The 20,624-nt window shown below is 44.8% G+C and overlaps 3 protein-coding genes across 4 annotated transcripts; 1 reads left to right on the top strand and 2 right to left on the bottom strand.

Moving 5' to 3' along the window:
* Window positions 1-109: 109 nt before the first annotated feature.
* On the top strand, window positions 110-925 carry LOC137594242 (heat shock protein 30-like). The gene has a single exon (XM_068313595.1). It carries the CDS (start codon window positions 210-212, stop codon window positions 825-827), a length of 618 nt encoding a protein of 205 aa, XP_068169696.1. The 5' UTR covers window positions 110-209; the 3' UTR covers window positions 828-925.
* A 782-nt stretch (window positions 926-1,707) lies between these two features.
* pdia3 (protein disulfide isomerase family A, member 3) lies at window positions 1,708-6,397 on the bottom strand. The gene is made up of 13 exons (XM_068313846.1): window positions 6,102-6,397; window positions 5,158-5,236; window positions 4,927-5,044; window positions 4,726-4,833; window positions 4,519-4,648; window positions 4,306-4,422; window positions 3,782-3,907; window positions 3,519-3,701; window positions 3,320-3,422; window positions 3,084-3,212; window positions 2,898-2,977; window positions 2,411-2,468; window positions 1,708-2,314 (listed from the first exon to the last, which is right to left on the bottom strand). Exons 1-13 carry the CDS (start codon window positions 6,233-6,235, stop codon window positions 2,192-2,194), a joined length of 1,488 nt encoding a protein of 495 aa, XP_068169947.1. The 5' UTR covers window positions 6,236-6,397; the 3' UTR covers window positions 1,708-2,191.
* Window positions 6,398-12,055: 5,658 nt separating this feature from the next.
* Window positions 12,056-19,526, bottom strand: LOC137594011 (creatine kinase U-type, mitochondrial). 2 transcript variants are annotated; one of them, XM_068313186.1, is made up of 9 exons: window positions 19,313-19,526; window positions 18,133-18,331; window positions 17,261-17,356; window positions 16,939-17,160; window positions 16,730-16,815; window positions 14,641-14,764; window positions 14,398-14,532; window positions 12,754-12,879; window positions 12,056-12,671 (listed from the first exon to the last, which is right to left on the bottom strand). In XM_068313186.1, the coding sequence occupies exons 1-9, from the start codon at window positions 19,456-19,458 to the stop codon at window positions 12,558-12,560; spliced, it is 1,248 nt and encodes a 415-aa protein (XP_068169287.1). In that variant the 5' UTR covers window positions 19,459-19,526; the 3' UTR covers window positions 12,056-12,557. The 2 variants fall into 2 exon arrangements, with proteins under 2 accessions (XP_068169287.1, XP_068169288.1); XM_068313187.1 differs by having other exon boundaries at window positions 19,417-19,516.
* Between the last annotated feature and the right edge of the window lie 1,098 nt (window positions 19,527-20,624).

Genomic DNA, 20,624 nt, shown 5'->3' on the forward strand with positions numbered 1-20,624 from the left:
AATTTTCTGGAGACATCAGGACTCTAGCTCCTCCCAGTGGAGAACTGTGGTAACGACTGGAATCTTCCAGGAGATTCTGCAGCTCCTCCTGTCAGAATATAAAAGCTGTTCTAGTCCCACTGCTGAGACAGAAGCAACACAAACAGCACAAAAGAAACATCTCCAGTGTTCATCTGACCACAAGAGGACTCACGCTGATCACAGAGACGATGCTGCGCTCTCATGGACTCCAGTCGTCCCTCTTTCCAGTCATGAGCTTCTACTGTCCTGTTCGCAGGCGGAGGCCAGAGATTGAACCTGTGTTCTACCAGCACAGAAACCTGCAGCAGGTCCTCAGCAGTCTGGATCTGATGGACAAACTTCGAAACAGCCTCCTGGAGGAGATGGAGCCGTTCCAAACCAGCACGGAGGTGAAACCGGTCTTCCAGCAGCTGGAGAAAGAGGGGCCACACTTTGGGCTGACCCTGGACACTCGAGGCTTCTCTCCAGAGGAGCTGTCTGTCAGGCAGGTGGGCAGGCAGCTGAGAGTCAGCGGGAGGTCCGAGCAGAAGCAGGGGGAGGAGGAGAAAGGCTCCTACTCCTACAGACTCCAGGAGTTCAGACGGGAGTTTGATCTGCCAGAGGGGGCCGACCCTAAAGACGTCACCTGCTTCCTGGATCCAGACGGAAAGCTCCACATCCAGGCGGCTGGAGCTCCACCAGTGCAGGAGGCTGAGAGAGAGCTGGTTATCAAGAGCAGCTCGGAGGAGAACACACAGAAGAGTGTGTGTTCAGAGAGAGACGGCGGCAGCACAGAGACACACAACAGCAGCCAGAACACGCCTTAAAACATGGAGTCACCTGCATACGACCGGAACCATGGATTGTATATAGGGGCTAAATAATGATGATACATGTATTGATATGTTAACAGATGAATAAATAAAATGTGTTAAATGTTACTCTACCTCTTGTATTATTGCATTATTATAATAACTTTAAACATGTGGCCAAAACTCCAACAGTGTTTGATTATTTAGTAATTGAAAATAAAAACTGAAGATCTGATCCTAAAATTAGATGATAGATGGATAGATTGATACTTTATTATTCCAGACGGAAATAGCATTTATCATCACTCACATACATTCAGACTTTCCTCAACAAAGCACAATGATAAAAAAGATAAATCCAAATAAAAATATAGACAACAGGAGACAATAGATATCATTTATTTCCTATGAGGTCATCACTGTTGGATCTGCACCGGTATCTCCATCAGTTGTCTTCAAGTTCTTCAATCACTTCAGCTTCCAGATCACCATCTCCAATCCAATCATGATTGGATCACCTGTGTTGATCATGTGATCTCCCTGGTTCTGCTATCAAAGCAGTAGCTTTGATCTATGGTCTTACTCACACTGGCCTTCTCCCTCGTCTTTCTCTTATGTGGTTCCTGAGTGTACAACAGTTGAAATTTGACCTTGACTTCTCAAGGTCGAGGTCATCATCTCATTTTCATCCCCTTTGCTGCCCGAGTAATGTGCTTTTTGTGTCATCTTTCTATCTGTAACGGTTGTGAAGGTATTTGGTGGACTAATGAACACACCAACGCTGACAATTACATCACCGCTTTGAAGCGGGATGTAAAAGTCCCTTGTTTATATTGATGTTGTACAAAAAGCCTTAGATGGATGCATTAAGAAAATATTTCTTGGGAGTCACAAATGTGGTTTTGGTTTTGTGGGCCTTTTTATTTCACAATCCTTCCAAATGTACAAAAACAAAGACGTGTAACAAAAAGAAAAAAACAGAATATCACCACTACCATGATCCCCGTGATAACAACGAAACTCATCAGATGACTGGAGACTGCAGTCGAACCAAAGTGCTTCAAGTCTGAGGTGTGGCAGACAGACCCGGGGAAATTACAACCTCAATTTGTCAGAATTTGTCCTCTCTTCCCAAACATTTATTTTTACGCGTCAGGCCGGCCCTGGCCTTCACATTTCCACCTTCCACAGTTTTCAGAGCGGCAAACGACCTAAAGGGAGGGCCGCGTCGTAACGACTCGGCTTCAGAGCATTCGGTAGTTCACTAAAAGAGTGGAATATAATTCAGTTCTTTCTTTGCATGGATGTCCCCCAACCTCCTCTTCCTCCTCCTCCTCTTCCTCCTGCAATGGGGCGTGTTGACTTCCTGTTTGGAGCTTTTATAGGTCAATTTTCTCCTCACTCCTCTTCTTCTTCTTCTTCTTGGATTCTTCAGGGACCACCAAGGGGTTGGTGGCCTCTCTCTTCAGGTAGGAGATGAAGTCGCTCACCTCACGTCCTCCCTGAAACGCAAGCGGAGAGACGGAACGATTAGTCGAAAGAAAAACCAAAAAAAAAAAAAAAAAACAGCTTTCCAGACTGACGGAGCAGAGAATCACCTCGTATTTCTTTGGGTTCATCTTTTGTCCTGCTGGGGAGAAGTAAAGTGTGGGGAACCTGGAGAGCAGAAAGACACTGATCAGAGTCACGTGGCGTCACGTCGGGTATTCATCACTTCGTTCACAAGAAGGTATGTTACATAAAAAACAATGGATGGATCGATTTCCTGAAGGAATCATCTCAAAAATAATAAAAACACAGATGAATAAAACGACACTGATTACAGGCCATAGTTCCGTTATGGTACGATCTTTTCTTTAATTAATCAAACTCGCATTTTTATGGAGATCCATAAGATAAAAGAAATGTAAGAAAAATCTGACAGTTTATCCAGATCCACCAAAATTTACTGGTATTCATTTTGGGCCAAGAAATAATCCCATCAAAGTTGATGGACATTTTAAATAAAGGTTTGTCATCAGCGTTGCCGTGGCGTCGGGGGACGTGGACGGCATCACCAACCCGACTCGTCTCACATCGACTCACCCGCTGACTTCGTACGGCGGCGGCACGTCATTGGCTGTGGCGTCCATTTTGGCGATGACGACGTTGGGATCGCTGGCGAGCTGCGGAGAGGAGGAGCATTTCGATTACGTCCGTTTGGAGAACGTTAAATAGTGAAACCAAAGGAGACTAAATCTCGCCGTTGTTGCTAGGCGACCGTAGGCTCACCTTCTCCCCCAGCTCGTTGTATTTGGGCTCCAGGCTCTTGCAGTGTCCGCACCACGGAGCGTAGAACTCGATCAGGACATCTTTGCTGTCGTCGTTGACGATCTCGTTGAAGTTCTCGGCCACGACCACCTGAACACGAGGAACGCACAGACGTCACGGACAAATACGCGTAAAAAAACATCCAATACTTCCTCAAATACTTTCCAACGACATCAGGAGGTCGTGCTTCAACTCACCTTGACGGGTCCGTCGTTGCTTTCTGGGACGGGCTCTGATTTGAGGTAGGGCTTCAGTTTTCCGTCGAAGTAGTCCCCGATGAAACGCTGCAGCGCGTCCATCCTGTGAGAACACAGGCAGAAAACGGCGTTTGATGACTGAACATCATCGAGGCGGCAGTGACGTTCTTCCGTTTTGAACGATCACGACTAGACTCACGAGAACTTGTCGCTCATGACGTATTTCTCCCCCTTGGTGGTGCGGATGGCGACCACCGGCGCGTCTCCTGTATCCCCGTCCAGGCCGAAGTCGGACAGATCTCTGGCGAAGGAGAGTCTGTTGGCCACGGCGAAGTTCAGGTTCTTGCCCTCGTCCAGAAAGCCTTTGGCAACCTTCATCACCCTGGAAGGTTTCACAGCGTAAAGATTCACACGTCGTCGCTCAGAGGGTAACGGCCAATCGTCTGTGAGCTGGACACACACCTGTTCCTCCAGTAGTTGGAGCCTTTGGGATTCTTGGCGTAATCCACATCGTAATACGCCACCAGCAGGTCTTTACCGCTCAGCTGATCTTTGTTGTCATCCGTCATGTAGGGGCAGATTCCAAAGCTGGGTTGGACAACGAGTGTAAGGCTTACAAATTAGATTAAAACAAGACAAACTGGACTGCAGTGATTTTTATTGCTTTCTAACGGCGCCCTTCAATAACCAGCTGACACGTCGCTGCTATGACTAAATTAAGTCTTTTTTATTACAGTGAAAACAAACGGCAGCCATCAGTCAAACAGAATTTTAATATAAACCTGTCATTCTGTTCTTTGTGTGCATCAACTGACATCTGAGACGAGTGAAGCTAAACCACACCCTGTTGATGGAGGCAAATGTGAGTCAATACGGTTTAGGATACTCAAGATAATCATTTTTTACCACTGCTAACATGACGCATGTAAAGCTTTGTGTGTGGAGAGGACCAGTAGTAACTCAAACAGCATGGACGATCCACTCACATGTTGTCCTGGATGAACTTCTTGATTTTGTTGCTGGTGTATTTGTCCTCGCTGTATTTCACGGAGCTGTCTTCAAATTTATTGTTGAGGACCGGCGGGCGGAACAGGACGATACCCCTATACAAGAAAACAGGTTGCGTTAGCTAATAACAGCCGCTATGCAGGCGTATAAAAATGCCCCGGCTGCTCATGAACGATGAAGACGTCGCTCACTCTCCATCGATGCCCTGGCTCTGGAGGAGCTCCTCCGAGTTGGTGTGGGCAAAGCGGTACTTCTCCCTCAGGGCGCTGGCCGCCTTCAGGAACTCCGTCTGCGCTGTGCTCTTATCATCAGCAAAGAATCCTGGAGGTGGAGGACAAATAACCTTCAGTGTGTGTACCCAACAGACAGCAGCGGCTGAACTTTAAACAGCAGCTCACCGACAACGCTCGCATCTTCATCGTTGATGAATTTCTGAAGCTGCTCGTCGTCCTTGAGCAGCACGGACGCTGGGCCGGCCTGCTTCTTAAGGTAGGACACGATCCCGTCTAAAGGCAGCGGGATGACAGACGTTAGCAGATACCAGGAGGACCTAAGGGACAAGCTTCAAGAGGAGTCGGAATCACATCAGAGGAGAATACCTGCGCTCCTGGGCCCGTCGTAGGGACCGGACACCTCTCCGTCTCTGAAGATCTTCAAGGTGGGGTAGCCACTGACACCATATTTGGAGCAGGTGTCGCTGTTAACGGTGCAGTCGACCTGAAGGACGAGAAAATCATTGACTGTCCAAAGAGGGGTGGAGGGTATCGCAGCACAGCCAGCAGGAACTAAAGCTAAACTGTACAGAGTTAAATGGACTCGGTGTTCCGTACCTTGGCCAGAGGGACAGTGCCTTTCAGAATCGTCGCCGCTTTCTCGTACTCAGGTGCTAACCGCTTACAATGGCCGCACCTAAAGGCACAGGAGGAAGAGGAGGATATTGATCAGCGTGGAGAACACCCACAGGGGGATCGAGTGATGTCACAATGAAATTTAATACACGTCACAGAATTCCACAAGATCTGCAAAGTAACAGTTAGCCCAACTCTGAAGCTTCTTCTGTAATCTTGAGAAGACTAAGAGAATTAAGCCAAACAGGAAATGTTAGCATAAATAAAAAATAAGATTTCCTAAAGAAGGTTTGTGCATTTTTAATTTTTTCCGTTTTAAACAGAGATGGAAAGTAAATTAAGGCAAAGATTTCATCTCTATTCAAGTTTGCCACAGGAGTCGGTCGTCACCGCTCCTCTAAACCAATCAGCGTTGGACACCAAAACTTCACTGGCCAATCAGCGCGTTACAACAATGAAAGGACACGCCCCTAACTTCCTGGTAGCCTCGTTTGCACGCAGTTTCAACTGGAAACGATCCCTAACAGTAACAACAAAAAAAACTAATAATGCCTAACGTTTAACTGGATGTTCCGTCAAAGTGGTGGTTTTTACAAATCACTAAATGAAGTACAAAAAATTTAATCTAGACGCTTGTCCGCTTCTAGCTAAAATGCTAAGGTTTGTTCAATCGCCAAAAATGAAACCACTTGACACTAATGATTTTATTTAATATTATAGGCGTGGAGGTGTACGATTTATATAATAAAGTCAATTAAATGCATTTAAAAATATTACACATCCATGTTTTATGTTTTGCTAGCTACTGTCATTTGTAGCGTAACTGTTCACTGAAATCAAATTAAGCTAGCAGCGATTTTTGCTCATTCAGAGTTTACAAACATTCCGTTCATCTAATAACGTCCAAAAATCGTAAGAAAACTCACCAAGGAGCGAAAAATTCCACCAGGATGAGGTCTTCTTCTGCGATGTTGCTTTCGAAATCTGCATCCGTGAACTCCAGCACGTCACTGGCCCGGGAGAAAGCAGCCAGAGCGGCTAAGACGATTAGCTTCCACATCGCGCACCGATCGAACAAAAACTACTCTTAATTCTTCCTAAAAAAAAAAAAAATCTCCTGGCTGGCGACTCTGTCCGTGATGCGACACCGAAGCTCCTCCGTGTCGTGGAAACCCAGGCGGAATGCTCCTCAGTCCGGCCCGAACGCTCTCTTGTCGGTATAGAAAGAGAAAGAGCTAGTGGGCGGTGTTAAGGATGATTCAGGCAAGGCTAACAATGTGTGGCAGCTTCCTATTGGTCCAACCTGCCTGCCCGTCTGTTTCAGTTAACCAATAGGACGCGAGAAGATGAGCCTTCATTTCTGAGGACCAATCACAATTCAACAACATCTTCCTCGTTTCTCACACGCGGAAGTAATCGTGTTTATTGATCGATGTGTGAAAACCTGCTTTTTGTTGAATTAAAAAGAGATTAAATGTGTTTATTAATTATGGTTTTTTAAATGACGCACACGTGACTGTATCATGGCTTAATAAAACCGCAATAATCCCTCTTAAATTCCCTGTAACTATTTAGTACACCTTAAAATTCTGATTACTACACTTACTAATTATTAAAAAATATTCAATCAGTCAATAAACTTGTATTTTCAAAGCACTGCATTACATCAACAGACATTTCGAAGCGGTTTTACGTAATAATAATAATAATAATAATAATAATAATAATAATAATAATAATAATAATAATAATAATAATAATTTATTCCAATTCCTGAACCATTGAACGTTATGTAAGTCTAAGTTTTTATATCAAAGATATATCTGTTAATAATTTATCAGATTAATTGATTAATCATTTGGTGCGTAAAATATCAGGAAACTGACAAATCCCATAAACAATTTCCAATCTTTGAAACTAGTTTCCGTTTAAATTGCTTTAACACTCATTACATTTTGAAATATTCCTTCAAACAAGTCATTTGCAATTCCCAGTATTCATAAACGAAATTCAACCTTGTTGTCAGCACCAGCTTCCACGTCAGAGGAAGAAAGTGTGTGTGTGTGTGTGTGTGTGTGTGTGTGTGTGTGTGTGTGTGTGTGTGTGTGTGTGTGTGTGTGTGTGTGTGTGTGTGTGTGTGTGTGTGTGTGTGTGTGTGTGTGTGTGTGTGTGTGTGTGCGAGACACGTCTTCAAGAAACTTTCTTCAGGTCCAGTGGACCATCAGACCATCTGATGGGACAGCCTGACGGGGCTGCCCATGACCAACCCCCTCCAGGTGATGCACGCTGATACAGATGTTAACAGAATAGTTTGTCACTGGGTTCAATTAATTTCTAAAACATCTAAATTTCTTACTTTTTCATGTCAGTCATGGAGCATATTTGAGTTCCAGAACAAAACCATAGTTGCCAACGCCTTTTATAATGTAAGTTAGTAAAACAATTGAAAAATATTTTAGTGGTTAATTTTATTAATATAAATTGTTGGGTCTTGTTGTTTACTCTGCATTGAATGTCATTTTAGTTCTGATTTTTAAAAAAATGTTATCAACCAACCTTTTAGTTCCTCGTAAAGCTGCAGTTACACCTTCTACCACTAGAGGACGCTCGAACACAGACCCTACGTCACTGGTTACCTTCAAAGTTAAGGCTTTCATGGCTGCCAGATTCACGCTCTTCTGACTCATCATATAATTTCAAACTTGCATAAAACGGAAAGTTACTGACTTATAAACAAACTATTTAAAATTATAAAGACTAAATCAAATATTTCATATTTGAATAAAACTATTCTGGTCTCTCTATATTATCAAATACATTTAAATACAGACACATAACACCAGCAACCATTTAGTGGTTTTCAGATCTTGTTTTCTTAAACTTGTATTTGTTTTTATGATATATCAAACGTTGTCCTATAATTAATCTGACATCTTTTTATTACATCTATAATTGGAAAATTTACATTTATTACTTGCTTCCACGATTATTTCTGCACTGATTGATCCTTGGCTTTCAATGCACAGAAACAGCATCTCAACTGCTCCAAGGTCAGTGATCACACCCCTCCTGGCACCCCTGGGTATTGCTGACAGGAATGACTCTTAATGCTTCCGCCTGGAGCAGCTTTCATCCCATTAAACTACTGTACCTCTAAACTACCTCTCCTGGTCCGACCTCCATTTCACACCAGGAACCTGTCTCCCAAGTGTGCATCTGTGCATGCCGCCACGCTTTCCTGTAGAGATTTATTTTCTGTTTCCCACAAAGCCCCTTCTCTCCCCATTGACTCCTCCGAGTGGTTGCCACAGCAACCCACTCGCTGCTCAGCCATATCTGGAACAAGGAAGAGGAGGAGGAGGGAGAGGAGGGATGAAATCGGGACATCGATAACTTCCTGAGAATTGAGGCGAGGCGGAAGAACGGATTCATCAGTGGAGACAGATTCTGATTATTCACATTTAGATATCACACATTGAGTTATCCATCATAACTAAAAGTTTACAGCACACAATTCATTTTGCAGGGAAATGAGTAAATCTTCATCAAACTGAAGGGAATATTCTCTATTTTCTTTTCAAGTCATCTCATTAAAACTGAATGGAAAATGTCTGCAAATTTTCTTATTGCTAAAATATATTTTTTAAACATTTTGAACAGGAGATTTCAGTACTTGACTTCAAACTTACACCAGATTTAAGTGCTATTTGGATTATTTATTTAAAATTAAGGGAATAGTTTTCTACAAGTGTGGGATCAAGTAATTGAATCAATTAACAAACTGTCAAAGCAGTTAAAGGACTTTCCTCTCGTTCTCACGGATGTTAAAATCAACAGAAAGCGACGCGCTGATGTGACGTTTCTTCAAATTTGCAGAGCTAACAAGAAACCAGTTTGAAATATTTAACATGTTATTATTTATCATCTCATCTCGATCTTTTATCACTGGTGCAAAAAAAAAAAAACTTCTGTAATTGCTAAAGCAAACAGGACGTGTGGACTTCTACAGCCCCGAGCTCGGGACAACCTGAGGTTCATTTGCTGACTCTAAATTTAGTAATGTCGCATTTGCAAACTGCACCAGTCAAAACAGCAAGTCCTCGGGCCTCCAGCGGCTCGCACGTCAAGTCGGAAGCCGTTTGGACGAAATGATCTCAAGAACGGTGGATGATGTCATGATGCGATGGATCAGTGTCAGAACCAGCATCAAGGAAACAAAACGGGCGGGGCAGGTACCGTTAAATAGATGGTAGCTTTAAAATATACATTACATGGTGACTTTCGGTGAAGAGCTGTAAGGATATTGCTTCCAGGACATTTTGACATCAGTGTGTTGACAATCATACAAGCTGATGTTAATTCATTTACATTTCTTCTATGGTGACCAGCAGCACGGGGGAGCCACAGGGGACCGTGCTCTTCTACATTCTCTTCACCCTCTACACATCGGACTTCAAGCACAACTCGAATACGTGCCACATACAGAAGTACTCCGATGATACTGCGATTGTAGCATGTATCCGGGAGGGTGATGAGGGGGAGTGCAGGGCATTAGTGGCTGACTTCGTGGAGTGGTATGTATGTATGTATGTATGTATGTATGTATGTATGTATGTATGTATGTATGTATGTATGTATGTATGTATGTATGTATGTATGTATGTATGTATGTATGTATGTATGTATCTATCTATCTATCTATCTATCTATCTATCTATCTATCTATCTATCTATCTATCTATCTATCTATCTATCTATCTATCTATCTATCTATCTATCTATCCACAGTGACTGACGTAGACGGCATCGCTAAGCAAGCACCTGAGGCCAATGATGCCAAAACCACACAGGAATATGTGAGAAAATGAGGATAGGGGGAGCATGCGTCAGAGCAAACCAGGTTTAGTGGGCTGAAACGGGTCCACCATGCAGAGGCGTTCCACGTTCATCAACTCTTCAAAGTACTCTTTCCATCTTCCCATCACACTACTGGCACCTGTCAATAGACTTCCATCCCTATCCTTAATCACCCTAACCTGCTGCACGTCCTTCCCATCTCTGTCTCTCTGTCTTGCCAACCGGTATAGATCAGTCTCTCCCTCCTTACTGTCCAACCTAGCATACAAATCATCATAAGCTTCTTGTTTGGCCTTTGCTACCTCTACCTTCACCTTACGCTGCATCTCCCTGTACTCCTGTCTACTCTCCTCAGTCCTCTCAGTGTCCCTCAGTGTCTTCTTAGCTAAACTGTTTCTCTGTATACACTCCTGTACCTCCTCATTCCACCACCAAGTCTCCTTATCTACTTTCCTTCCAGGTGACACACCAAGTACTCTCCTACCTGTCTCCCTGATCACATTAGCTGTAGTTTTCCAGTCATCTGGAAGCACCTCCTGACCACCCAGAGCCTGTCGTAACTCCTTCCTAAAAGCCATGCAACACTCTTCCTTTTTCAGCTTCCACCATTTCGTCTTCTGCTCTGCCTTTGCCCTCTTGATCTTCCTCACCACCAGAGTCATCCTACACACCACCATCCTATGCTGTTTGGCTACACTCTCACCTACCACTACTTTGCAGTCACTGATCTCCTTCAGGTTACACCGTCTACACAAGATGCAGTCTACCTGTGTGCTCCTACCGCCACTCTTATAGGTCACTCTATGTTCCTGCCTCTTCTGGAAGAAAGTATTCACTACAGCCATTTCCATCCTTTTTGCAAAGTCGACTACAATCTGTCCTTCTGCGTTCCTCTCCTGGATACCAAACCTGCCCATCACCTCCTCATCACCTCTGTTTCCTGCACCAACATGTCCATTGAAGTCTGCTCCAATGACAACTCTCTCACTTCTAGGCATGCTCTGCATCACTTCATCAAAGTCCAACCAGAATTTCTCCTTCTCCTCCAGCTCACATCCTACCTGTGGCGCATACCCGCTAACAACATTGAACATCACACCTTCTATTTCTAGCTTCAGACTCATCACTCTATCCGACACTCGTTTTACCTCCAGGACATTCCTAACAAACTCCTCCTTCAAGATAACTCCTACTCCATTTCTCTTCCCATCTACATCATGGTAGAACAACTTGAACCCTGCTCCTACACTTCTAGCATTGCTACCTTTCCACCTGGTCTCCTGGACACACAGTATGTCTACCTTCCTCCTCTGCATCATGTCAACCAACTCTCTGTCTTTTCCTGTCATAGTTCCAACATTCAATGTCCCTAGTCTCAGTCCCATAGACGCTCCTCTTCTCTTTCTTCGTGCGAACGCACTTTCCTCCTCTCCTTCTTCGACCAACAGTAGTCCAATTTCCACCGGCACCCTGTAGGTCAACAGCGCCGATTGCGGTCGTTGTTAACCCGGGCCTCGACCGATCCGGTATGGAAGTCATAGGTTTGATTCGCATGTTTGATTTGGCAAAAGTTTTACACCGGATGCCCTTCCTGACGCAACCGTCTGTATTTATCCGGGCTTGGGACCGGCACAATAAGACACTGGCCTGTGTCCTCTTGCGGCTACATTACTATTTTATCCAGTTCCTGAGTGTAAAAAGGTTTAAATTTGACCTTGACCTAGTTTTCTCAGAGTCAAGGTCATCGTCTCAATTTCATCCCCTTTGCTGCCTGAATAATGCGCTTTTTGTTTCATCTTTCTGTCTGCAACGGTTGCAAAGATGTTGGGTGGACAGGCGGACTGAAGAACGAACACACGAACACTGACAATTACAATACACATGTATATGTAAAAAACTTTATTAGTACCCAAGGGGCAATGGAAAGCACGTAAAGCAGGATAGGTGTAAAACATACAGTTATTAACGTAAACAGTGTAAACATAAATAATAAATATAAATAATAATTAAATAATCACATAAATCATTTTAACCCTTTAAAATAAGTTAAATCATTTTAATCTGTTCCAAAAAAAGCCCCAAACCTCCTAAATTATGAAAAAAGCAAACAATTTTTATCAACCACTAGACATGCAGACTTTATATGTGCATAATAATTTATTTATATGTTACATAAGCAATGATACAGAATGAAAATGAACACGATTTTCGCTTGTATGTCAATCAAAAATACGGAGAGCGCCGACTCATATCTCAGATGACTCGTATCTCGAGGTTCGACTACTTAAAAGTCCAGAAACATCTGAAACCCAAAGCAGTGCTATAGGAGTCTCACGTTAGCCAGGTAGCTACATGGAGTAAATACAGGTCACATGACAGAGGTACACTTGGGGGATGAGGGGCAGATAATTACTAGACATACATGAGGGAATGACATAGATAGCTTTAATATCTATGGGCAGCAAACCGGAAATTAGTGCAAGTGTGTGCCCGGAGTTTTGAAGGAAGGGGTGGGGGGTTAGTGTCTACTTGAACTGTTTGATGGGTGGGGGCACCTTGATATCCTGACCTTTCTCCAGTCTCTTCTCGCACTCGATCAGGAAGTTGACACCATCGACCACGACCTGGACCAGCTGGACCTGGGGGTGGATACATGATGTCATCAACAGAGGCTCCACCTCCAGAACATAGACATGTTCTACATGCACAGGCGTGTTCTACCTCCGACTGTCCCAGGCGATCCAGGTTGGAGATGTCGAACACACCGCCCACTGCAGCGGTGTCCACCCCACCGGTGCCTCGCTTCTGCAGGCGCAGGTTCTTCAGAATTGTACTGAAGCGGGGATCCTTGAGGGTTTGGGAGAGAAATTATTGAGACATTATTGAACAGGAGACAGAATTGGTGACAAAGTGCAACCCTGGCAAAAGCCAATAACCAGTTGGAAGTCCTACCTACTGCCAGGAACTCGAAAACAACTCTCACTTTGGACATACAAGCCTTGGATGGCCCTGAGGAGAGGCCTCCTCACCCCATACTCCTGCGGTACCTCCAACAGTATATCCCTACACATTAGACTGGATAGACATACTCCTAAGCCCCCCTCCAGGATCCCTTCAAGAGTAAAGAGTTGGTCCATTGTTCCACGACCAGGACGGAATCCCCATTGTCCCTCCTCAATTGGAGGTTCGACAATTGGCCGGACCCTCCTTCCCGGCACCTTGGAGTAAACTTTCCCAGGGAGGCTGAGGAGTGTGATGCCCTTGTAGTTGGCACACACCCTCTGGTCCTGCTTTTTTTTAAAAAAAAGGAACCACCACCCCAGTCTGCCACTCTTTTGGTACAGTCCCAGACTAAGTTGGTGACTTTGGGCAGAGATTGATTTGAGTTCGCCCATCATCCTCTAGCTCTGCCTCTGAAACAGAGGGCGACAACTTCCTTAGTTAAGGTCAACAGTGTCCCATCCTTGCCGTATACAGCTTGGATGGTCCCCCGTTTTCCCCTCCTGAGTTGTTGGACAGTCTTCCAGAACAACTTTGGTGCTGTCTGATTCTCCATGGCCTTTCCGAACATCTCCCACACTCTTTTGCCTCCATCACAGTCGAAGCTGTAGTCCTTCCAGCCCGTCAGTACCCTGCAAATGCCTCAGTCCCCAGGGACAACATGTCCCTGAAGGCCTCCTTCAGTCAGACGGCTTCCCTGACCACCGGGTCCACCACGGTGTTCGAGGTTTACCTCCCCTTGAGGCACCTAAGACCTATAGACCACAGCTCACAGCTGCAACTTCAGCAGCTTTGAACATTGACCACTCGATGTCCCAAGCCTCCACAGGGATGCAAGGGAAGCTCCTTTGGAGGTAGGAGTTGAAGGCGTCCCGGACAGAGTCTTCCTAAAGATGTTCCCAGTTCACCCGCACTACTTGTTTGGGCTTACCAGGTCTATCCAAAGGTTTCCCCCGCCAACAGCCCCAACTCACCACCAGTTGATGATCAGTTGACAGCTCTGCCCCTCTCTTCAGCCGAGTGTCCAAAACACACAGTGAAAGGTCAGATAATACGATCACAAGATTGATCAATGACCCAGGGTGCTCTGGTACCAGGTACATTTATGAGCATCCATGTGTTCGAATATGGTGTTAGTTACGGACAATCCATGACTAGCGCAGAAGTTCAGCAACATAATAGCACTCGGGTTTAGATCAGGGAGGGAATTCCTACCAGTCGAGAGACCAACCTCTCGTCCACCGGGGTAAACTCCAACACAGTGGTGCTCAACCGGGGGCTTGTGAGTATCCCAAACCTGCCCTGCGCCTCATGTCAGACCCAGTTGGGATCGTGCGCTCTACCCAGTTACCAGTAATCCATTACCTTGCTCAGCTGGGGCAGTTTCACGTGGACCCCGGCCCGGAGCCCCGTCCCCAGATTGGAGGGGCAGGTGAGGATGTACCCGAGTCTCTCGTTCCACATGAACTCCCAGCCTTTCCCGTAGATCAGACGCTCCACCTGACGGAAGAAGAAGAACCTCTCACTGAACTTCTGTACACACTCGTGTTTTTAATTAGACGACTGCGATGTCGACGGTCACATGATCACGCCGCCATGAACACTCACCTCCTTCAGGCCTCTGCAGAACCTGTCAAAGACTCGCTTCATGTTGCCTCCCTTCTCCATAGAGATGACTCTGGTGTGGTCTTCCTCGTTGATCCAAACCAGGAAGGTCTTTTCATTGTTGTGCCTAAGGGGGTTGGAAGTTTCAAAGAGGGGGGGGGGGCAGTGACATGATCTGATTAAATGACATGATCTTCACGTCTTGAACCGGCGTCCTGTTTAATCTGTGGCGTCTGCCTGAACCCACAAACGAGCAAACAGTCAGAAACTCTTGCTGAAAGATGGCCCCTGGTTTCAAGACAAACACATTTCAGGTCAAACATCACCAGCAGAACTTCACCAGTGAATCTGTCAGGGAAGGAACCAATCAGAGACAGCCTCTCTTACTGGGAGGTGTGGCTACAATACAGCCATCATCAGTAAATAGAGAAATATAAAGATCTCTATGTAAAACGCACCGTCTCCAAAAGGAGGATTTTAGATTCGAAGTTTTTTAGTAACTTTTTCAGTATTTTAGGAGGAAGCTTTGCTGTGAAGCTCCAGAAATGTTTCACAAAACGTCACCTGACCCGTCAGCAGCATCGGGTTGAGTACATAAAGGTTCTTTCAATATCTACATTGAGAGAGGGGTTCTGTTCTTTAAAGCCTCTCTGAGAAGATCGACGCTGGTGCACAATATATAAAAAACTTTAACCAACAAAACAAAAATGAAGAAACAATTTGTGCTGAGGAAGTCAGGATTAATGGCTACAATGAGCACGTTTGGGCACCGCACAGCTTTTTGAAGCGAGGTTTGAAGCATGATACTGAACTCTCAGCTCCTGCTCAATGTTTCAGTTTGGTACGCCACCCTATATGATTCTAACAGATCTCGCTGGTTTACTGGAGTAGCTTTCATAAAGCCGGATGATCACTGGCAATATTCAGCTCGTTTTCACTGAAAAAACTCCAGCGGCTTATCAGTGTGACTGGGGTGGGGATGTTTTTTTTTAAGTTCCTTCTTAATTTATTTGGTTTCTTGCTGCCAGCATGTCTACACAGTAAACACACCGGTCTGTAGTCACAGTAAAGTCAAGCGTTACATCCACTGCATCATAGTTCTTTGTTTTAGCTTTCAGGTGACTTGCTTTTGTCTCATTACATTCGTCTCACCCCGCATTTCTTTTCATATCTGTTGAAACATTGTTAATGTTGTCTCTTGAGGGTTTGTTTAGTGCACTTTATATCACCTAACCCTACACCGTAGAGCTTATGTACTCACTGCACACACCTGACAATGAGAGCGCCACTGCCAACTACTGTAGTGGACGTGCAATTACACTTCATTCTAGTACAGCAAAAGAAAGCATGTTCCCCAGGGTCACACGCGCCCCACTAGGTGGGTGCCCCCCACTATTTGAGAAGCACTGGTTTGGGGGTTAGGCTAAGCAGTTTGGATTAGAAGTTTGGTTTAGGGGTAGAATTTGAGTTAGGGTGTAGGATTTATGGTTAGGGATTGGGTGTGGGTTAGGATTTTGGGTTAGGTGTTTGGATTAGGGATTAAAGTTAGGAGTGTGGGTTAGGGTTCAGGTTTGGTTTAGGGGTAGGGTTAATGTTAGAAGTTTGGGTTAGGGTTTGAGTTAGGCATAGGGTTAGGGATAGGGTTTGGGTTACGATTTAATGATGGGGTTTGATTTTAGAGTAGGGTTTGGTGTTAGCTTTAGGGTTTAGAAGTTTGGGTTAGGGGTAGGCTCAGTGGTTATGGTTAGCAGTTTGGGTTAGAGTTTGGGCCTAAGGTATGGAGTTTGGTTTAAGATTTGGGGTTAGAAGTTTGGGTTAGGGTTAGGTTTTATGGCTAGGGTTTGGAGTTTGGGTTTGGCTTTATGGGTAGGGTTAGGAGTTTTGGTTACAGTTTAGGGTAGTGATAGGGTTTGGGTTAAGAATTTGGGTTAGGAGTGTGGGTTGGGGTTAGGTCCAGGGTTTGTGGTTGGGTTTTTAGAAATTTTCAATGAAAAAAGTGAAAAAGTGTGTATTATGTTTAGGGTTTGGGTTAGATTCAAGTTTAGGGTTCAGGGTTAGGGTTTCGAGTTTCCACACCGTTAACCCAACTCACCAGATACCACGGGCATCGGGCCAATCCCGAGCCATACCAGCACAGGTCAGCAGGGGGGACACGGGTTTGTCAAAGAGGAAGTGGTCCTGTTATAAACACAGAGACGTTTTTTACTCAACGAGCCAAATGTGGTGAAAACAGGATAGCGTCATCATCGTCATGGAGACAGAAACTTCTGCTCCTGGCGTCTTTATAACAGCATCCCTCACATCAATGAGCTGCTGCTGCTCCGCGTCTGTCATCAGGGTGAGACTGTAATACCTCCCGGCCAAGTCATCCTTCAGGCCGGCGAGGGCGTCCACCACCACCCTCTCCACCTCCCTGCGCTCCGCCCGGGTGCAGGCGGGTGGCAGGCTCAGCCCCCGGATGCTGCGACCTGTCCTCACCCTGGACGACAGCACATAGCGCTCATCGAACTGGCCCGACTGGAGCTGGAACAAAGTCGGGTGTGGAAAAATCATCACTTGGAAGCAGCACCACTTGTCAGATAAGAAAGAGAAACCGACGGACAACGAGCGCTGGGAGCGTTACCTTGCTGGCGTCCAGGTCGGTGGTGTGTGTCATGGTGCGGGGGTCGTAGCCGTTGTGCCTCTCTTTAATGACAGCATCCAGCAGATCAGCAAACACCTGAGACAGACCCCGATAAAAGAACAATACCATAACGTAAAACAGTAACGGACTGGATGTGATCCAAAAAACAATGCAAAAGCAGTAAAAAAACAACAACTTTTATATCTGAAGGACTGGTAGAAAATATTGTTTTCATTTACTGTACTTTTAATGGGATCATTGTTTAACTTGTTGAACTACTTCTAACCACAAGGCAAGTGCCAAAAGAACCCATGTTCTCACACCTCCCTCCTTGGGGCAGTTTCTATTATAGTTATAATTACGTTAAAACAATCAGATCTCTCCCCTCCCCAGGGAACAAACTTCCATCCAGTTTGACCTCTCCTGAATGCCACTAATGACACTTGCTTGTCTTTCTATGTGGTGCTATGATTAACTCGCGACAGTGTGTCTCCCATCTCTCACCTTTAACCCTATCTGCACCTCCTGCAACCACATGTAACTGGAAAAGACCAAAGGAGTCTAGACTGTTCTGAATTGTTTGTTACTTCTCTGGTTGCCAGTTTGGCAGTTAGTTACCCAAACCAGAGATGCCAACCCCTTGACTGAATGTCTAGACCAGACCATCGCAAACTGCGGCACGTGGACCACCTCCGGCGCTTTGTATGCCCTTCTCCAGCCCGCATTATGCCAATCATAAATTACGTACACTAAAATTAAGTAACTTTAACACCACATTTTCATATAGCCTAATATAAATCCTCAGAGTGTTTGGACTGCTGTTGCACTGATAGGTTTCACCCAGCCATGACAAGCCTATATCAACCTCTGACCTCATACGACTCCTCGTCTCCTGCCACGATGCCAGAAGTCTTGACGAAGGGATGTCCGGGGTTGTCCACGCCCGTCTGGATGGCCCGGTCCAGCGTGAACCCGTTGGGTGTGGTTTTATCGCACAGCTTGGCGTAGAGGGCGGGGGTCAGGTTACTTGACATGTAGCTGTTGTGTCGGCTGAGGTCAGGGTACTCCGCGCTGCACAAATACAGTAAAAACGTTGATAGGACTGTCAGAACCTTTAAGCAGCGTGGGAGCATGTTAGCGACGGAGCAGGAGTGAAGTGATGAGAGAAGACGGTTCAAACCCATGACCTTTCAACTCTTCAGTATGATGAATGACTTTAGTTAATTAAGCATTCAAATTAAGATGTGCTCCAGAAACTACTACAACCACCACAAGTCCAACTAGTAAACACAGAGATGGAAAACAGAACTCGTGTTCTTCTTTTGCTTTGGTAAAAACTTTTTTTTCACTGCTGTGATACAAACAGGAAGAAAACATTTAATCTGGAATTCATGAACAACACCTTTCAAAGACTAACCGGTTTATTATGACTCATGTCAATTACTTAATTAGTCTTTCCTGGGTGTGTGCATTCAGGAGTGACAGGAATCTGCTAGAATCACCGGTGAACCACCAGGGGCCTGATGCGGTCGGATCCAGGCTGGATGATGTCAGAGCTCAAATCATTCATGATCAACAACATTTAGATAATTTATACATTATATCTGACATTATTTTGTCCAATTATTTCTCACTCTAAAAATCAATTGCATCGATGGTAAAGGTTTTGAAACCCCGCCGACATTGGTTTGATATCACTTAAAGCCAAAGAGGTTTCTTCAAAAATGGTTCTAAAGGAAAAGAACCGTTTCTTCAAATTGAGTTTCTTAGAACCAAACACCCCCACGTAGAATCCTTATTATTTTTTAAAAATATTAAATTGTGCTTATAATTTCATGAATTAAAATTGTTGAGCTGGCAAGGTCAGGTTGATGTTTCAAAACCCGCCATTTTTATATCAAATTCCACGTTACGCTATAGATTCATATTATTAATAACACATATTACTGATGACATCACCACTTTCTTACTGACTTCTAAATTGACAACTATCATAGATATGATATTAGTTTATGGATCCCGGCAGACGCACCAGCCGGCGGTTACCGTTACCTGGCCGGGTACCTCCTGCGGACCGGGCTCCCGGCGCTGGCCCGTCCCCGGTGGAGCAGGAGTCCGGCCGCTACCGAGCCTCCGACGAACGACAGAATGCTCACGTTCCGTTTGGAGGAAAAGACTCTGGAGAAGCTGCTCGCCATTTTTCTTTCTGGCGTTTAAAACGTGTTAAAAAGTGTGACGTCCACGAACAGCGGGAGGGATGGAGACAACCGGAGCGCTGCGGCGCGTCTGCAGGAATGATGAGGACTGAGGGGGAGTGGCGTCAAGACGCACAGGTGGAGGCGAGAAGACCGGAAGTTTAAAGCTCCAAAATAAAAGCATTTTTGTTTTTTTTGAATTTCGCTACTGCCACCACTACTACTATTACTACTACAACTACTACAACTAACATAATAGTTACTATTAGTATTACTACTACTTCTACTACTACTACTTTTACTATTATTACTACTACAACCATTAAGTATAACTCCTTCTACCATTATTAGTATTATTATTACTTCTGCTACTGCTATTACAACTACTCTTAGTATTACTGCTACTATGACTACTCCTTGTACTATGTTTTGCTGACTGTTGCCTTGACAGTAGTAGAAAAAGAAGGGCAGTGAGGCTGCTGCAGCAGCACGCACACACGTAAACATTGTTTTCAACACACGCCTTCAGATTCTTGTGAATTATTTTATAATCTGTGGATCAAGAGGAAACTGTGGTTTTACAGTAGCCGATCAATGTCCACCATTCATTTCTGCAGGAAATCCCGCGGGTCTATTCTGAGGAACTCCAGCCATCTTCAAATGGAGGGGCAATAAAAGGTGCTGCGGGGAGAAACCCGTGAGGACGACCCACAGCCAGCAGGACTTGTTTTCTTGTGTAACAGCACAGAATCCTGAACCAGTGATTTAATGAAGGTCAGGCTTTAGTGAAACCGTGATGCCTTCAGGTACACCGGTATGATGGGGAAACTGAGCATCCTTTCAGGTTCAGAGACCTCCTATGCATCTCAACAGAACCCACTAAAAAATAATGGGACCTTGCCTGACCTGATACCGCCATGACGATACTGAATCGCAGCTCATCATCAGAGCGATAAACAGATGTTTTATAGGTTCAGTTCAGACCTTTGAACCCGCTGCTGATGACAGGAGGAATATATCAAGACTTCCTTTTACCTGGTGGAGAGATAATAAAGTTGTGCTGATTCACAAACAGACGAGAAACCCTGACGGCACAGTAAGTAAAAACCTTTCCAATAGTTTAATTCAGAAAACATATATTTATTTACATAAAACTTATATATAGATAT

This window comes from Antennarius striatus, chromosome 4 (genome assembly GCF_040054535.1).
Source record: "Antennarius striatus isolate MH-2024 chromosome 4, ASM4005453v1, whole genome shotgun sequence".
Taxonomy (NCBI): Eukaryota; Metazoa; Chordata; class Actinopteri; order Lophiiformes; family Antennariidae; genus Antennarius; species Antennarius striatus.

Coding starts and splice junctions, on each gene's coding strand:
- pdia3 (XM_068313846.1), bottom strand. CDS start 6,235: ATGTGGAAGCTAATCGTCTTAGCCGCTCTGGCTGCTTTCTCCCGGGCC. Junction 3,423..3,518: donor GTCATGAGCGACAAGTTCTC/GTGAGTCTAGTC, acceptor GTGTTCTCACAG/GATGGACGCGCTGCAGCGTT. Junction 2,978..3,083: donor ACAACGAGCTGGGGGAGAAG/GTGAGCCTACGG, acceptor TCCTCTCCGCAG/CTCGCCAGCGATCCCAACGT.
- LOC137594011 (XM_068313186.1), bottom strand. CDS start 19,458: ATGGCGAGCAGCTTCTCCAGAGTCTTTTCCTCCAAACGGAACGTGAGC. Junction 17,357..18,132: donor GAGACGAGGAGTCGTATGAG/GTCAGAGGTTGA, acceptor GGTCTGTCTCAG/GTGTTTGCTGATCTGCTGGA. Junction 16,816..16,938: donor AGCAGCAGCAGCTCATTGAT/GTGAGGGATGCT, acceptor TGTTTATAACAG/GACCACTTCCTCTTTGACAA.
- LOC137594242 (XM_068313595.1), top strand. CDS start 210: ATGCTGCGCTCTCATGGACTCCAGTCGTCCCTCTTTCCAGTCATGAGC.